Source organism: Jatropha curcas, chromosome 1, assembly GCF_041381405.1.
Source record: "Jatropha curcas cultivar XTBG-Jc1 chromosome 1, XTBG_Jcur_1.0, whole genome shotgun sequence".
NCBI classification, from domain to species: domain Eukaryota; kingdom Viridiplantae; phylum Streptophyta; class Magnoliopsida; order Malpighiales; family Euphorbiaceae; genus Jatropha; species Jatropha curcas.
In genome coordinates, this window is record NC_143151.1 from 15,917,397 (window position 1) to 15,937,425 (window position 20,029).

Consider the following 20,029-nt stretch of genomic DNA (forward strand, 5'->3'; position numbering starts at 1 on the left):
AAAAGAACAAAGGAATTGTTCAAAACCAACAACAACATGTCTGATCGATTGAAGCATCGAGAAGAACAAAGTCACTATAGTCAATCCCATCCTAGTCCATCACAGTCCACCGAGAGTCTATCTTTTAGGGTCTCGTTTTTCTTTTCATTTTCATTTCCATTCAATTCAAATTTGTAAATCTAAGTGTCTTTGTACACAAATTTTGTCTTATCAATAAAAAGGGATCAGTTTACGTTCCAATCATGTTTATACTCTTTCCCTATCTTTTCCTGTGAAAGCACAATAAAAAAAATTAAAAAAAATAATAAAATAAATCAAAAATAAATAAAAAATAAAAATTGGCAAAGAAAAATGCATTCATCCTTTCATTTGCTCTGCATCAATCAAAGCTGGGGGCATCCTAAGAAGCACCATCAGAGGGGAAGTTTTGAAAGGTAATCATGGAAAGGATCCAGCAAAGGGTACGCAAGACTTCAAACAGTACCAAGGTAAAGCTGATTGAAGGGGTTAGGGCCAGAATGGTTTTTCCGAAAACCCAGGAATGGAAGATGCTCTGACAGAGAGGTGTCTGAATTTTGAGATTAAAAGCGACAGAATAAAGAAGTTATGTTTGGAATTGGATTGGGTCTGCACGAAGTCGCAATGCTGTCCATACACTACTCAAGTTATCTTAGAATCAAGTTGCCTCGAAATTCTTTATGGAGAGGCTGCTTCTAAGCAAGCAAAAGGAAAAACGGGACAAAAGGAACCCCTGGTCAAAAGGAAGCAAACAAGCAAAAAAAAAAAAAAAGGGTCAGAAGGAACTTCTGCACACAAGAAAGAAATCAAGGACAAAGCTACAGGAAATCAAGTTGTCAAAAACGGGTCAACCGTAAGCTCTCCGTTAAATTGAAGCCCATCAAGGGTAGATGACAAATCATTTCAGCCATAAGGACAAAGACCAAGCGGCTGCTCACATTTTGAAAAAGCGAGTTAAAAGAAGCAGTCATTTCCACAAATTGGATGACAATAAACACCTTGAAAATCAAGCGCCAAGCATAGCACAAGTACAAGTGTCCTTATAAACAAGGATCATTTCTCAAAACAAGGAAAAGGAAGAGTCTCCTCAAAATTCCTTATGGAGAGGAGAACCATTGAGGAAATAAGTTTCAAATTCAGAGGAAGATAAAGTTCAAGAAAAGGGATCAAATTAACCTCAAGAATTCAAACATGGTGAAGCCACAAGCTCAAAGCATAAAAGCTTCTTCAACACTCAAGCCACTCAAGTTACCACCACAATGTGGGTATTCAAAACTCTTTGTGATGAATACAAGTCATACTTGAGTCAACCAGTGGTAAAACCACTACAACAACAAAGTCAGATTCGCCTAGGGTCATCACTATCATACGAGCTCGAGTCAATAAGTTGATTCAACATCATCAAAGTCGGGAAGGAATCCCACAAAGACATCAAGTCGGGAAGGAATCCCGCAAAGACATCAAGCCGGGAAGGAATCCCGCGAAGAAATCAAGTCAGAAATGAATTCTGCATCAACATCAAGTTGGGAAGGAATCCCGCAAAAACATCAAGCCGGGAAGGAATCCCGCAAAAACATCAAGCCGGGAAGGAATCCCGCAAAGACATCAAGCCGGGGAAGGAATCCCGTGAAGAAATCAAGTCGGAAATAAATTCTGCACCAAGACGGAAAGGAATTTCGCGCTAACATCAAGTCGGAGATGAATTCCGCACCAGCCGAGCACGAAGTTCGCATCCCGGAAGGAACTACGAAAGACCTGATTCTCCCCATCCCCCGAAGAGTTCTTGGAGATACGTAGGCAGCCACAAAGGCGCGGTCACAAACATAGGTCTGCATCATAAAAAACATTTTCTCTTTGCCAATAAAAAAAATATAATAATAAAAATAATAAAAAAAAGAGAAGAAAAGAAAAATAAAAGCTGGAGTTGAAAACCCGAAAGGGTGGCTTCAGGCAAGAATTGAGCCCGCTAGGCTGAAAACCCGAAAGGGCGGTCTAGGCAAAAGTTAGGGCAAAGAGCCTGCTAGAGTCGAAAACCCGAAAGGGCGGCTACTAGGCAAAAGTTAAGGCAAAAAGAAAAAAAAAGTGCTTTCAAAGGTCTTCTCGGGAGTATATAAATCATTTTTTACAGGAACCACTGAATTCCTTCGAGCCAAAATTCACTACAAGAAAAATTTGAGTCTCTAGTCTCCAATGAGTCTCTAAAATCAAGTCTCCATCACCAGTGGTCATTCCACAACGAGTCACAAAAATCAAGTCATTCTCAAAAGTTCATTTTGAAAGCGTCACTCTTTGAGTCATTCCTCGAAAAAAAAAAAGAGAGAGGAAAATGTCAATTCAATCCCTGGGGTTTCCAAAACAACCCTAAAAAAATGTCAAGCACAATCATTGAGAGGTAATTCTTTAATACCTCGTCTCCACTCGGACCATCGTTTCTTCAATCCTTTCAGACGAGCGATGTCATCCACATTGTCCGTCTCCTCGAGTCATATAAGTGGCTTTGTTCTCTTTGATTCCTCAATCGATTGGACAAGAACAACACCAATGTTTTTGAAGTATTCCATGGTCAGCACCATTCTGGGGGCAAGAAGTGACAAGAACCTTCACCATTCTCCCATCACAGAAGTAATCACGGAATTTTTAGTCTTTCATTAAGAAGAAATTCTATTTCAGCTAATAAGGGCATCAATTCTCTCAAGCAGGGGGCAAAATCCTCCAAGTCGGATTCAGGGGCAAATGTTATAAAAAAAATACACAACCCAGGGTGGAACCCAACCATCGTCAACCCCTTTTACACAAACCCAGGGTAGAACCCGGTTAATGGTTACCTTATTTTTCTACATAAAACCTAGGGTGAAACCCTAACCAATAACCAACCATTTTTCATCCAAAACCAAGCCATTTGATCATTTCGACTTTAGGTGGACCCTTGGTTCTCAAAGAAAAATACAAAAATAAAACAAATCTCTTTTCAAGCCCTCATTAAGAGGCAAAACATCTTTTCAAGTCCTCTAAAAGGCAAAACATCTTCAAGCCCTCATTAAGAGGCAAAACATCTTTTCAAGTCCTCTAAGAGGCAAAATCATCTTTTCAAGCCCTCATTAAGAGGCAAAATCATCTTTTCAAGCCCTCATTAAGAGGCAAAACATCTTTTTCAAGTCCTCTAAGAGGAAAAACATCTTTTCAAGTCCTCTAAGAGGCAAAAACATCTTTTAAGTTGCAAACATAAATCCATGCATTTGATCATTTCATTTCAAAAAGAAAAAACCAACGGCGAGGTTTCCTTCTCTGCCCATCCTCAAAATTTGCTCCTTTAGACAGACACTGGCTCCCATAAATCTTTTTTATGATAGTCAGTGGGGGGCAACTGTGAATACTCAAATTTCGAGGCTCAAAAAGCCGATTTTCCCGGCCGCAGCGGTGGCAGCCGCCGGCGACAGTGGCTGCAGTCGCCTGTGAATACCCATATTTTGGGGCTCAAAGAGCCACTTTTTCCGGACTGCAAACTGTCCGGTCGGACCGGAGGTCATTCAAAAAGTTCACCGGAAGTGTGCCAATATGGTACTTGAAATGTTCGAAAAATTACGAGGATCACGGGACTGGTCTCGGAATATTTTTTGGAGGTCCGGAACTCCCGGAAAAGCCTCCGGAACAAAAAAAAAGAAGGCACACATGCCCGCCCGCGGGGTGGGCATGCCTGCCCAAGCTAGGCGGGCAGGCCCACCCAGGCCAGGCGGGCACGCCCGCCCAAGCCAGGCGGGCGCGCCCGCCCAGCATTGGTGGACTCGCCCGCCCAGCATGGGCGGGCATACCCGCTCAAGCCAGGCGGGCATGCCTGCCCAGCTAGGGCGGGCACGCCCGCCCAGCCCAGGCGGGCATGTCCGCCCTTGAAGGCGGGCAGGGGCGCCCGGGGTCACTTTTTTCCTATAAAAAACGGCTCTGGGGCTCCGTTTTGAGGGACTCAGTCTGTGTTGACGGACGCTCCTTCTCCCTACGCTCCTTGCGATTCTTTACTGCTTTCTTGCATTTTTTAATTTTAATTTTATTGCTTTCTTGTTGTGATACTTGGTCACTAAATTAAAATTAATTAAAATTCCCTTAACGAGGAGCTTAACCTGGAGTTAAGAAGTGGCCGTCGATTAAATCAGGTACATGAACTAAATTCTGCCTATTTAATTTAGCACTTTATGCATGTTTCTTGTAACATCCTCTTGAGTTGAGTCGGGTTGAACCAAACCTGGTTGGGGTAGAATGGATGATAAGTGGACTTATTTGCATGGAAAGTTTAGGACTTGTTTGCCTCCAAACATATAGCTTGGGTAGTAAGTTGTAGCCTTTGTATACTTGAGGTACCAATTAGAGAGTTTACACAGCCAAATCACTTCTTCTAGAGTCTACCCGTTCCTATCATTTTCACTTTCCTATTTTCACGTTTTTCATTTTCTTCTTACGTTTCCCTTCCATTTCCTTGCACTTTTCATGCAAGTTACGCAGTAAGTCCACTCCAAGTAAGTAGAATTCCTTGAAGTTATATGTTATTCACTCTTTAATTGAGTTATATTGGAGATGAGTTATGAGAATTCTTGTGTATAGGAGAAGAAAGTTCAAAGGTAGCAGAAAAGAGAAGCTAAAACAGAGCCCCAGCTTTGTGGCAAGACAGGTTTGATATCTCTTGTTATTTCCCATGTTCTTTGCATGAAAAATTGTGTGGAGTGTTGCTCATGAGATCATATGTTGCTTATTGTGGAGTGAGAGGATTGAAAATGATGTGAAAACAGGGGATGGAATGAGTTTATGAACCAGAGTTTGCTGGAAATTTTACCAGCAACTTCATCTTGATTTTGACCCCAGTAAATGATGGAACTAGGAATTGTCATAGAAGAGTTATTTGTTCCTCTATGTGTTATCTTTACGTGGGCTTTTGAATCACTCAATTTGAAGTTGTATATTGAGAGTTATGGCCAAAAGAACACAGACTGCACAATCTGGAAACACGTCGCGCGCCCGCGCGGTCTGGAAAGCAAGTCACGCTCGCGACTTTCACATGCGCGGTCGCGACTTTGGCCAAAAACTCTCTGACTCTCAAATGGCACATTTCGCGCTTGCGAACTCCACAAGCGCGCTCGCGACTTCATCTCGCGCTCGCCACTTGTGCTGCGCGGTCGCGACTTGAGCCGGAAACCTCTCTGACTCTCGATTGCACTTCTCGCGCTCGCGAGGTTTGAAGACGCGCTCGCGACTTCTCCCTGGGAAGCATCTCGCGCTCGCGACTTTTCCCTGCGCGCTCGCGACTTGTGTTTTCCTGCATTTTGGACTTCATTTTCTATACAATTACATTCCTTTGCTCAACATGCATGCATCCAATCATTGTAAAACAAAAATATAATATAAGAACATGGATTAAAACAACATGTAAGCATTTATATGGTGCGAAATCAAATCAATATGATGAACTATGACGTTGTGAAACCATTTATGTGCTATTGTGTTACATTGTTGACATGCTAATCTTAAGCTCCATTGAGGTTAGGTAGAAACCATGTAGATAAGGCTATGTCGCGACATAGAATAGCAGATCTGCGCCCCATACAGTTTGGAACTCCGGCTACAGGCCGTTGAGTGGATATGATTAAACCGTGCGGTGCAAATCCGGTTAGGGGCACCAAAACGGACAATATTGGCATAGGCGAATCCGGTTCGGGGCCTATAGCATACAGTTTCATCCAATTTCATACAGTTTATCTTATCACTTCGGTTTCACTATAACCTTATGGAGCCATACAGATATTTTAACTTGCTATTGCATGAATCAGACAGTAAAATAAACAGTAAGAAAGATCATCAAGGTGAAATGAAAGCCGTATGTTATGTGTGATTATATGTACTTATATAATTCTTTCTGCATATATGTGTGCTTAATTATGTCTTTCTATATTGAGATATCCACTGAGCTGTAATAGCTCAGCGAGTTACCTGTTTAACTCGCAGGTTTTGAGACTGGTCTATAGAGCGACAGCGTACAACTGCAGCAGTTCATCTGTAGAAGACACAGTCTTCAGGGTAGCTCCCTATTTTGATATGTATCTTTTATTATTCTTTCATGGCATGTACAGGGCACACAGTTGGGCCCATCTCATTTTGAACACTTGTATAATGTATATAAATATTCAGTACACTAGTAATGTAAACGGCATCGGTATATATATATATAAATATTCAGTATTATGATATCAGCATGTCTAATCATACAATCAACCAGTGTTGTAGCATCTCGACTCGGTTCATTCGGGTTAACGGGTGGACCGGGAAGGGGTGTTACATTTCTCTTCTACTCCTCCTAATTCTACAACTGCATAAATGCATTCACGTCATCTTTAGGCAAGTAAATTGCCTCAATTAAATAAATTTAGGCTAAATGCCCGGTTAATTAATAATCGTGGTATTTAAACCTAAATCCGACAATATTGGCTAAAAAGCCTAGTTAATCAATAACTATGGCGAAATTGCCTTTATTTCGAACAAAGTCCGGCTTAAGTCCAATTAATCAATAATTGTGGCGAAATAGCCTTAATTAAACATGTTTTCTTGGCAATAAATTGCCTACATTGCAAATCAATTAATCACTTTTGGCAAATAAATTGTCTATAAGTAGATTAACCATTTTCTTAGCGACAAATCGCTTAAAACAATTTTTGGCTAAAAGCCTTCAAACAATTGCTTTTGGCAAATAAATTGCCTTAAGTCAATCAATTTTGGCGACAATCGCCCAATCATCAACTTTTGCCAATAAATTGCCTAAATCAACTCATTTTGGCTAAAAGCCTTCAAATTAATCAATCTTTTGGCTAAAAGCCTTAAAATCAATCGTTTCGGTGACAAACGCCTAAATAATCACCTTTTGGCAAACAATTGCCTAAATCGTTCTTTTTTGGCTACAGGCCTTAATCATTTTGGCGACAAACGCCCAATCAATCAATTTTCGGCAACAAATTGCCTAAATCAATCTTTTGGCTAAAAGCCTTCAAATAAGCACTTTTGGCAAGAATAAGCCCAAGCATCAATTTTTGGCGACAAATCGCCCAACAAAACATCTTTTGGCAAGAATAAGCCCAAACATCAATTTTGGCAATAAAATTGCCCAATCAACATTTTGGCATCAAATGCCTAAAAATCAATCAATTCTTTGGCAAAATGCCTAAACAAAATGCACAAAGCATACACACACTCATGCATAAAGCATACCCATTCAAAAGCCCTTCAAAGAAGGCCTATCGAACTACGTGGACTTTGATCTTCCATTCATATGGAAGTACGTAGGCACGTTCGGGATTTCACCCCGAGTGGCAAGTCGAAATCACTTTAAACTCATCATTCATCCTGCAAAGCATTCAAGCATTCATTCATGGTTAGTTAATCAGCATGACATAGTCTCGGGACCCATCTCGGGTTTGCACACCATGCCTTAAACGTTGGGTTAATTAATCTAGTAATTAGGTTAATTAGAAATGGAGTCAACTTAGGGTTTTTCCTAGTTTACCCTGAAATAATTAAACAAGGTGGCGACTCACACATCACGTGCATTTCTTCCTTAGTCACATGCATTCACATGCCTATGACATTTTGGGGAGGGGTTCACAGCTAGAATAACTCCCTGCTGTTGCAACTCCATACTAATTCTCATTGCTCTCAAAGCAAACAATGATTTCCAGCTAAGGGCATCAGCTACCACATTAGCTTTGCCCGGATGGTAATTAATGACATAATCATAATTAGCCAGAATCTGCATCCACTTCCGTTGTCTTGAATTCAAGTCCTTCTGTGTCGGTAAATACTTTAAACTTTGATGATCTGTGTAAATGTAACACTTTTCACCGTACAGATAATGCCGCCATACTTTGAACGCTAGAACAATGGCTGCCAATTCTAAATCATGGGTTGGATAATTCAATTCATGTGGCTTCAATTGTCTGGAGACATAAGCTACCACTTTCCTATCTTGCATGAGTACACATCCTAACCCAATATGAGAGGCATCACTGTAAATCTCAAAGTCTTTATCTGACACTGGCTGAGTCAATACTGGTGCTTCAGTCAACTAAGTCTCAAAACTCTGCTGACATCTATCATCCCATTAAAATACAACTGCTTTCTTCAATAATCTTGTTAAAGGTGATGCAATGATGGAGAATCCCTTTACGAACCTTCTGTAATAACCGGCTAAACCCAGAAAACTTCGAACTTCTGTGACATTTCTGGGTGGTCTCCAATCAACAATAGCTTCAATCTTCTTATGATCCACTCTGATACCCTCCGATGATACCACATGTCCTAAGAAAGAAACTTCTTCCAGCCAAAACTCACACTTACTGAGCTTGGCATACAGCTGTTTATCCCTCAGTGTCTGGAGTACAATCCGCAAATGTTTATCATGTTCAACCCTGTCTCTGGAATAGACCAAAATGTCATCTATAAATACCACCACAAACTGATCTAAATATGAATGAAACACGCGGTTCATGAGATCCATGAAAACCGCTGGTGCATTTGTGAGACCGAATGGCATGACTAAAAATTCATAGTGACCATATCGGGTCCTGAATGCAGTCTTAGCGATATCTTCTTCCTTTATCCGCAACTGATGATATCCCGACCTAAGGTCGATCTTAGAAAACATACCTGCACCTTTTAGCTGATCAAACAAATCATCAATTCGAGGCAATGGATACTTATTCTTGATTGTCAGTTTGTTCAGTTGTCTGTAGTCAATGCACAATCTGAATGATCCATCTTTCTTCTTTACAAATAATACCGGTGCTCCCCAAGGTGATACACTAGGTCTGATAAAGCCTTTGTTCAATAACTCCTGCAGCTGAATCTTTAACTCTTTTAATTCTGCTCGTGCCATTCTATAAGGTGCAATTGATACTGGTGCTGCTCCAGGATAGACATCTATGGTAAACTCCACTTCTCTCCTTGGTGGTAACCCTGGTAACTCTTCTGGAAATACATCTGGATAATCACACACTGTTGGTATGTCTTTGCACTTCTAACTGTTCTTTCTCTGCTTGTAATGCACATACCAAGTATGCTTCACAACCCTTCTGAATTAATCTCTTTGCTGCCATGGCTGATATCACATTACCCAGAAACTTTCGCCGCTTCTCGACTACTGTAATCTCTTCCCCTGCTGTTGTATATAATGTCACCCTTTTCTTTGCACAATCAACTATAGCCTGATGTCTGGATAGCCAATCCATACCCAGAATGACATCAAATTCTCTAAATGGCAACTCCATAAGATCTCCTGGAAACTCTTTTCCATGAATAACAATTGGACATCCTTCAACCACTGTATGAGTTTGTACTACATCTCCTAATGGATTTGTAACTAACATACCCTGACTCACATATGCAACTTCTAAAGGTTTAGGTACACTAATGTATGAATGAGATGAGCCAGGATCAATTAAAGCATAAACTGTATGATCACATAAGGAAAACTCACCAACTATTACATCTGGAGCTCCCTCATCTTCCCTGGTTCGCATCGCATAAACCCTGGCTGGACCTCTTGTATCAGGTCTGTCCACAGTCTCTGACTGCTGTCTCTGCCCTCCGGAGCTCTCACCTCTACCTCTGCCTGCTATGAACTGTGTAGGAACTTTTGCCCTCTTCGGACAATCCTTCTTTTGATGGTCTGATGCTCCGCATGTCCAACATTTACCAGTCACCAACCAACAATCTCCACCATTTCGTCTACCAAAATGCTCACAAGGTGGAAGAGTATAACCGACTGACTCTGCACCTCTACCGGTGCCTCTACCAATTCCTCTGCCTGAACCTCGACTACCACCAGCAGAACTAGCCACAACTGATACCGCTGGCATGTTAGCACCCCTAGCTGCGCCTTGGCTAAAGGAAGGTCTAGAACCAGCTGAACTACTAGCACCTCTGAATCTCTTGCTTTCTGACTGATATGCACTGGGTGCACTCTGAGTTTGGTCTCTCCTCTGCTGAGACCGCTGGCGTCTGGTACGCTGACTGGCCTGAATTCGCTCTATCTCCTGAGCTGCCTCTACCAAAGCTGAGAACTCTCTGAATCTGGAAGCTACCACTCCCATCTGAATCTCATCGTTCAGGCCTTCCTGAAACTTTTTACACCTCTCGGCTTCTGTAGCCACTATCCCCTTACCATACCTGCTGAGTCTGGTGAATTCTCTTTCGTATTCTGAAACTGATATTCTGTTCTGCCTCAGGTATAAGAATTCTTTCCTTCTAGCATCTAGGTAAGCCTCTATAATGAACTTTTTCTTGAATTCATCCAAGAAAAATTGCCATATACGCTGCTCTGCTGATACCCGCTGCTGAACAGTAGTCCACCATGTATATGCCTCATCTATGAGCAATGATGTGGCACAAACCAACTTGTCCTCTGGTGTACACTGTAATTGTTCCAGAACTCTCGATGTCCCATCTAACCAATACTCAGCTATTTCTGGACTATCATCCTTGTTAGCACTGAATTCCTTCGCACCATATTTTCGAAGCTTCTCTAGTGGGGGCTTTCTTTCTCTTTCAACTACTATTGGTGCTTGAGGTACCACTCCTGCAATCTGTCGAAAAGTATCCGCAAGTTGCTTTAACAACACCTCTTGACCTGGTGCTATTGGAGCCTCAACCTCCACTGCTCTGGCTTGACCTGGTGCTACTGGAGCCTCACCCTCCACTGCTCTGGAGGCGTGTGACTCGCTCTCACCTTCCTGTGACATCCTCCTAAAAGACCAACAACTGCTTAGTTCATCAGGGTAGACATGGCATGTACACTATACTGACTTATGCATGCAAGCCCGGGGAAACTAAACCTAGGGCTCTGATACCAAAATTTGTAACACCCCTTCCCGGTCCACCCGTAAACCTGAATAAACCGAGTCGAGATGCTACAAACTGGTTGACTGTATGGCCTGACATGCTGAAATCATAAGGATGGATACAGACTCTTATATCATGCTGATGCTGCTTATATTAATAATGTACTTAATATTTACAAAACATGATACTGGTTTACAAAATGAAATGGGCCCAACTGTGTGCCCGGTACATGCCATGAAAAGGATAGACAAAAGATACACATCCAAATGAGTAGCTACCCTGAAGACTGAATCTTCTACAGATGAACTGCAGCAGTTGTAAGCCGACTCTCTACGGTCAAATCTCAAAACCTGCGAGTTAAACAGGTAACTCGCTGAGCAAATAAAGCTCAGTGGATATCTCAACATAAAAAGAAACAATTAAGCACATACATGTGTAGATAGAACGATGTAGGCACATAAGGCACATATAAGCACACATAGCATGATCCTATCATTATACCTTGATTATCTGTTGTACTGTTTATAATACTGTATGATTCATGAAATGTTATGTCAAGATATCTGTATGGCTCCATAAGGTTATAGTGAAACCGAGGTGATAAGAAAAACTGTATGAAACTGGATGAATACTGTATGCTTGGCTGCTAAGGCCCATATATAATCATATCCACTCAACGGCCTGTAGCCGGAGTATCAAACTGTATGAGGTGCAGATCTGCTATCCTATGTCGCGACATAGCCTTATCGACATGGTTTCTTCCTAACCTCAATGGAGCATAATGTTGGTATGTCAATAATATAACACAACATCATATTAATAGTTCATAACTTCATAAATCATAATGTTTATTTGATTTCACATCATTTGCATGCTTGCATGTTGTTTTGATACATGTTCTCATGTTGTATTTTGGTGTTAAAATGATTGGAGGCATATAAGTGAAGCAAAGGAATACAATTGCATTGAAAATGAAGTCCAAAAGTGCATGAAAACACAAGTCGCGAGCGCGTAGAGTGCAAAATGAGAGACAGTGAGTTATCGGGCACAAGTCGCGAGCGCGCACTTGAAAGTCGCGAGCGCGTAGTGTGCAAAATGAGAGACAGTGAGTTCCCAGGCCAAATTCGCGAGCGCGCGATGAAGGTCGCGAGCGCTTACAGGCCAAGGGCCAAGTCGCGAGTGCGTACTTGAAAGTCGCGAGCGCGAGAAGTGCCAAATGAGATTCAGAGAGTTTTAGGTGAAAGTCGCGAGCGCGCAGTTCAAATTCGCGAGCGCGAGAAGTGTAACGCGAGCTTATCATGCAAGTCGCGCGCGCGCATCGCGTTTTCCAGCCTGCACTGTCTGTACTCTTTTGGTCATATCTCTCAATATACAACTCCGATTTGGATGATTCAAAAACCCATGTAAAGCTAACACATAGAGGAAAAAATAACTCTTCTATGACACTTCCTAATTCCATCATTAAATGGGGTCAAAATCAAGATGAAGTTACTGGTAAAATTTCCAGCAAACTCTGTTTCAACATAAACTCAATATTCACTTCATTTATTCACTTCCTCCCCTGTTTTCTCACCATTACCAGTCCTCCCACTCAACATGAAGCAATATAGTCTCATCAACAATACACCACACAAATTCTCATGCAAAGAAAATGGAAAATGACAAGAGATATCAAACCTTTACTCCAAAAAGCTTGAGTTCTTCTTTAGCTTCTCTTTTCTACAATCTTTGAACTCCCTTCTCCTATACACATCAGAATTCTCATAACTTATCTACAATATAGCTCAATTAGAGGTTGAATAACATAAAGCTTCAAGAAATTCTACTTACTTGGAGAAAATAGAGGTTGCCTTAAGCTTAACTACCAGGAAAATGGATGGAGAAAGGAAGGGAAACGAAGGAGATGAAGAAGATGAAGATAAAGAAGACGTTGAAGATGAAGATGAAGAAAATGAAGAAAGCAAATTGAAATGGAAGTCTCATCTACCAACTGTCTCTTTAATTGTATGGTACAAATACCAAAGAAGACCTACAGTTTCTACATGTTACAGTCTAATACCTCAACTTTATTTTCTCTTTATACCTTGATCTTTTTCTCTCACTCAAATAAGTCCACTTATAAACCCCTTTCTACCCCAACCGGGTTTGGTTCAACTCGACTCAACTCGACTACTCCACTCTATGCACAGACTTGACTCAGTAGGATGTCACAATTCTCCCCTCCTAAATAAAAACTTCATCCCGAAGTTTACCTGTTGTGAACAATTGTGGATACTGTTGTCGCATGGTTTCTTTAGATTCCCAAGTTGCTTCTTCTGTTTTATGATTCCTCCAAAGAACTTTGACCAATGCTATTTTCTTGTTCCGTAATTCTTTTATTTCTCTGGCTACGATCTGAACTGGTTCTTCTTCATAAGTGAGATCCGGCTGAATTTCAATCTCTTCTGCTGATAACACATGTGATGGGTCTGATCTGTATCTCCTTAACATGGATACATGAAAGACATTATGAATCCGATCTAAGGTTGAAGGTAACGCTAGGCGATAGGCTAATGGACCACCGGGGCTCGGCGGCTGAGCCACCGGGGCTCGGCGGCTGAGTCGCCGTAGCTTGGCGGCCGGGCCGCCGGGAATCAGCGGCTGGGCCGCCTGTGATCGGCGGCTCTGGCGGCCGGGCCGCCGATGGCTCGGCGGCTTGGCCGCCGATAGCCGGGGGTTGGGCCGCCGAGGCTCGGCGGCTCGGACCGCTGGCGTCTGGCGGCTGGGCCGCTGGTGGCCGGCGGCTGGACCGCCGGGGCTAGGCGGTTCGGACCGCCGGTGATCGGCGGCTAGGCCGCCGGTGCTCGGCGGTTCGGGCCACCGGAAGCCAGCGGCTGGACCACCGTGCCTGGTGGTTTTGCTACTTTAACACTCCGGGAGCTTTCCGGGAGTTCTGGACCTCCAAAAAATATTCCGGGACCAGTTCTGTGATCCCCATAATTTTCTGGACATTTCAAGTACCATATTGGCATATTTCCGGTGAACTTTCCGAATGGCTTCCGGTCCGGCCGGACTGTTTGTAGTCCGGGAAAACTGGCTCTTTGAGTCTCAAAATTTGGGTATTCACAGGTGGGCATGCCCGCTCTTGAGGGTGGGCGTGCCCGCCCCTGAGGGCGGGCACGTCGACCCGTGCTCTTATCTTGTTACGGAAGCTTTTTCGGGAGTTCCGGACCTCCAAAAAAATATTCCGGGACCAGTTCTGCGATCCTTGTAATTTTCTGGACATTTCAAGTACCATATTGGCATACTTCCGGTGAACTTCCCGAATGGCCTTTAGTCCGGCCGGACTGTTTGCAGTCCAGAAAAACCGGCTCTTTGAGCCTCAAAATTTGAGTATTCACACCCTCAAGGGCAGGCACGCCCGCCCTCGAGGGTGGGCAGGACCGCCCTCGGGTCTCCTTTTTTCCTATAAAATTGGCCCCAGGGCCTCCGTTTTTACCCACTCAGTCTGTGTTGACGGACGCTCCTTCTCCCTTACGCTCCTTGCGATTCTTTACTTCTTTTTCTGCATTTTTTATTTAGCTTTATTATTTTCTTGCTTTGTTATTTGGTCATTTAAAATTAAATTAATTAATCTTCCCTTAACGAGGAGCTTAACCTGGAGTTAAGAAGTGGCCGTCGATTAAATCAGGTACACGAACTAAAACTCTGCCTATTTAATTTTAGCATGTCATACATTCTTCTCTTCTACTCCTAATAATTCTATAACTGCATAAATGCATTCATGACATCTTTAGGCAAATAAACTGCCTCAAATAAATAAGTTTAGGCTAAATGCCCGGTTAATAAATAATCGTGGTATTAAAGCCTAAATCCGACAATATTGGCTTAAAATACCTAGTTAATTAATAGCTATGGTATAATCGCCTTTATTTCGAACAAATCTGGCTCAAGTCCAATTAATCAATAATTGTGGCTAAAAAGCTTTAATTCAAACACGTTTTTATTGGCAATAAAATTGCCTACATTACAATTCGGTTAATCGATTTTCGGCAAAAACATTGCCTATTAGATTAACTACTTTCAGCGACAAATCGCTTAAATCAATCTTTTGGCAAAATGCCTTAAAATTAATCAACTTATTTTGGCTAAAAGCCTTAAATCAATCATTTTGGCAACAATCGCCTAAAAAATCATCTTTTGGCAAACTAATTGCCTAAGTCAACCTTTTTGGCTAAAAGCCTTAAAATCAAGCATTTTGGCGACAATCGCCTAAATCACATCAATTTTTGGCAATAATTGCCTGAATTAATCTTTTTGGCTAAAAGCCACTAAAATCAACATTTTTGGCACCAAATGCCTAAAATAATCAATTTTCAGGCAAAATGCCTAAACAAAATGCACAAAGCATACACACACTCATGCATTAAGCATACCCATTCAAAGCCCTTCAAAGAAGGCCTATCGAACTACGTCGACTTTGATCTTCCATTCAGACGGAAGTACGTAGGCACGTTTGGGATTTAATCCCGAGCGGCAAGTCGAAATCATCAAAACACATTTCATTGGTCCAATTACATCATTTACCCTGCAAAGCATTCATTCATCGGTTAGTTAATCAGGATGACATAGTCTCGGGATCCACCTCGGGTTCGCAGACCATGCCTTTAACATTGGGATAATTAATCTGATAACTAGGTTAATTAAAATTGGAGTCACTTAGGGTTTTTCCTAGTTTACCCTAAAATAATTAAACAAGGTGGCGACTCATACATTCACGTGTATTTCTTCTCATTTATCATATGCATCACATGCTATATGCTTTTGGGGAAGGGGTTCACAAGAAGGCAATGAATTTATTGAACCTATCAATTTGGATAGGCTAAAGAAATTTTATATATAGCTCGAAACGTTCACGGCAAAACCCAATTAATAAATACACCTTTTGTGTTCTTATTAAGTTAAAAGCATGTTATGCTAAGCTTATGTTAATATGCAAATGTTGTGAATCAACCTTGGTGGTCTAGAATAGTGGGAAATATATTAAACATTTTAAAGCAAAAGACATTTCATTCATAATAAGACACTCATATAATTGCACTATCAATATTTATCTAGTACATTTCATTAGAAAGTAGGATAGGAACATTTAAATGCCAGGTCCTAACAGAAATCTAGTAGTCAACAGATCAACCAACTTTGAATCAGCACTGAATCCAAAAGAAGCCTACAGCCAAGAGTGGTATAAGTTTAAAACGGAAGTATCGGCCACATCAGAAATGGGTACAGTTGTGCGAATACGTCAAGTTGAAATAAAGGGCGACAGAAATTGTTGTGTAATAAGGCCACCCTCGAGCCTTGTGTAATCAGGGATAGCCTGATGACCACCAGACTATCTAGCTACTCAGCTTGGATCATAAGCCACTGCCATGATCAAGCTACACAGGAGCACATAGAGCATGTAAGAAGAAACTATGACTCGCTCTATGTAATAAAACACAGAAATAATAAAGTGCTAGTAAAGTAAAAGACAATAATTATTGATAGGCTTTATTTTTACAGTATTTTTAGTATAGTTTTTATTTAGAATTTTAGTAAATTTTATCACTTTTATTAATTTTTACTTCGTTTTAATTATAATTTTGTTCAAAGCTTCCTTGAGTCATAATCCATTTGATCTTAAAGAAATTTGCAGGGTTTTGGCACAGAAAAGAGCATTACAAAGCAAAATACTCAGGCTCGAGCACACCTAGCCCGTGCACCATAGCACGCCCATGCTAAACTTAAGAGAAATCAAGTGGAGAGTCAGACTTTAGCACGACTAGCCCGTGCTAACTGGCACGCCCATGCCTAAAAGAACCTAGCCCGTGCTTGCCTAGCACGCCCGTGGTGAAATCTATCTTGGAAAGTCAGAGCCTAGCACGCCTGGCCCGTGCTAGGGCGCACGCCTGTGCCACAGAAACTCCTCTGAGCTTGTTGCAGAGCACGACCCATGCTGAATCATTCAGAGGTCCAACTCTAGCACGCCCAAGCCGTGCTATATGGCACGCCCGTGCTACGAAGGCGACGCTATCTTGAATAAAAATGCAAGCCAGTCTTTTTAACTCACATAGGCCCACCTCAGATATTTTCCTCAACGTGCAAAACAAGATCTAAACCTATTTAGGAAGAGAGAAGAGTCCTAACTAGGAAGAAATCCAAAGCCTAATCAGTTTATGATCTCCAAAGAAGATTTCGTACTTAATAAGGATTCTATTTCCTAAACGGAGTCAGATTTTCTCCCAGGAGGCCTATATAAAGAGAGAAGTCATTCATTGTAAAGGCATCTCGAGTTCTAGTATTTTTTTTCTACATAGTTCTCTCTCTCTCAAAGATTTCAAGTGTGCAAGATTTGTGCCAAGATTCAAGGAAGCCATCCACATAGCTGTTGTCTAGTTTTTATTTCTAAACTCTTAATCTTGTCTTTCTTTTCATTATTCATTATTGATTATGAAGTTTTATTCAAGTATTACTGAGTTTTATTTAATTACTATGTCGAACTAAACTCTCATACTAGGGATTTGATGTAGCTTAATTCGATTCCAATTTATAATATTAGATTTGCTTTTCCTAGTTCATGATATAATTTATTATTGAACTTAATGCTTCCAGGCAGAGTTTCTCCCATGGATTGATTTATTTCATTAATCACTATCGGAAGAAGGGTTTTTGATATTAAAAAGGTAATAAATTACGTGAGAATAATAACTTGATACGGAAGCTATATGGTTTGACTCATGGGGGGTTTTCATAAGTTAATGACCTTAGGTTATGAATTCACAAAACAAACCATAAAACTTAATGATTTAATTCATGTCTGATTGCGCTATTGGAAGATAAGTAATTTGACCAGATTAGAATAGCTAACAATACATCGGGAGAGCTTGTTAGTGATTTTAGGGTTGTTTCCCCTACTTGAATAATTAAAATTGATTATCAAACTAATAAAATAAATTGGATAGAATTAAGTGAAATCAATATCCCTAGTAGTTTTAAATCCTTGATTTCTTTTCATCTAAATTTTGTTGCTTGATTTCTTTCTGTTTTATTTTCAAATTTACTTTTCTTATAACAAATCTCTCTTATTGTCGTTTAAATAATAATAGGTTAACATAATTTTGGTACTTGATTTACAATCCCTATGGATACGATACTCTTCTCCCTCTATATTACTTGTTGCGATTTCGTACACTTGCGAAAATCACTGTCAATTATATGATAGAAATTTAAAGGTTTTAACATGATTTGAGTTCATGATCTTGATGTGCATCCTAAAAGGATGAACAAATCCACCAATCATTGCTCTCAATCATGTTTTGTTTGTATATTTAATCCATATATGACCGAATACCCATCATGAACCTTTTTAGGTCAGAGCTTCGCCACCGGATCACTGAATCGGGACGTTTATAGGGTAAGAACAAGAGGCTTGGGCACTTATAGCGTGAGCCATATGGAAGTGCCGCCCACCATTACTTTTGGCCTCGTGCTACAGGGGTCCAGAAATCCCTATTTGGTTGATCCTAGGTTTCCCTTACAAGCAGACCCAGAAATAGTGTTTTAAACACCAAAAAAGCAAACAAAAAGATGAAGAAAGCATTTAAAGGTTCTTAGGAACTACATATTTTGATCACTTTGATGATTTGCTCAAAAATGGATGAAGGGAAACCCAACACTTGGTCCTTGATCTAAAAAGCCAAGATTCAAGATTAAAGTTTGTGTTTTTAGGATTCTAGATTGTCTACAGGGGGTTTTTGATTGATTAACAAATCCAAGGTTAACACAAGTTGCCTTTAGATTTCTTTGGTTGAGTTTTCAAAATGCAAGAACTTTTCCATGTTTCCAAAAGAATCCCCCTTTCAACACACCCCTCAATGCCTATTTATAGGCAAATGAGGGTGGATGGTCCCATTTTAGGGCTGACCAGGCAAAAATGCCACTGTCAAGCCCTACAACGGGATCGGGCCCACTTGTACAAAATCAAACTAGGTGGCATGCAAAACGAGGCGGTGCACCGGGAAGTGGGTCGAGCGGGCCCGACGCGCTTCCTGGGCCTGATTTTATTGCCGAACGCTGGTAACCCAAAAAGATAAAACTGGTTAAACACATTGGTAATCTTAACCACAGACCATCAGTCCAACAAGCAGGGCAATAGGGAGTCCTGATCAAGTTTTATGAAAAAAAACGGTGTATCATCGCTGAATCCTTTTTGGGGCAAAATTTGAGCGTCTTCACCTGCACTAGAAGCGAACTTCCCATCGGATCGAGTACTGAGCTAGGTCCCGTGCATGCTCTCCTAGCCAAATAAATGTTTTAGCCAGAATAAGTGGAAATGGCGTGCGTCGCCTAACCATCTGCTAAACTATGGGCACCAGCTTAAGGTTGTCGTAGTCGTTAATGCAACTGAGCAGCAAGTACTGACTAAGAATGTAGAACCATACAAGTGAAGGCCAATACGGGCTAGTATGGTGCATACTCAAGGCACGATCAATAAGCAGTTGCAAAGGCACGACATCAGCTCCAAAGCCATAAGATGGTATCTTGTAAGCCGAGAAATCGAGGACAGGTAGAATGAGTGAAGCAGGGTCAACATCTAGCCGAGGCACTGCAGGAACTTCTTCCACCACAGATATTCTCCTAGAAATAATGCTGAGTTATTCAAAACAATGAACAAATCTTGAAATTTTTGTAACGAAATAAGTTCTCTGAAGGATCAAAGTGGTTATCAACCATTGTAACTATCCAAGTTGAACTTGAATGTTCTGGCAATAGCTCAGCCCATTGAGTTTGAATGGTGACAGCAAATCCCAATCTTTGTGGCTAAGACTACGGAATAGTGGTTCAAATGCAGGCGCCAAGGATTGATCCATGGAAATGGGGAAGAAATGAGAAGTTTGGGGAGGTTTTTGAGTGAAAGCTTCGTTTGGAATAAGAGAGAAGAGCTTTTCAAGGGTGTAGGTGTATTATGGGCTTTTATAGTAAGAAATGAGAGGACAATGTCACAGCTGGCCGCCACTGTAACACTAGTGGTGCACGCCACTATAACACTAGTGGTGCACGCCACTATAACACTAGTGGTGCACTAGTAAAAGTCAGCGGAACAAAGTGTTGTTTTGTTGTTTCTTTG

The 20,029-nt window shown here is 41.2% G+C and overlaps 1 protein-coding gene across 1 annotated transcript in view; it reads left to right on the forward strand.

The window, feature by feature from the left end:
• LOC149499053 (uncharacterized) overlaps positions 1-19,988 on the forward strand; it is a 73,489-nt gene extending 53,501 nt beyond the window's left edge. The window contains exon 3 of the mRNA XM_089721798.1: positions 19,754-19,988. Within this exon, the coding sequence (XP_089577924.1) occupies positions 19,754-19,988 (235 nt within the window). The remainder of the gene's footprint in view (positions 1-19,753) is intronic.
• Positions 19,989-20,029: the final 41 nt, after the last annotated feature.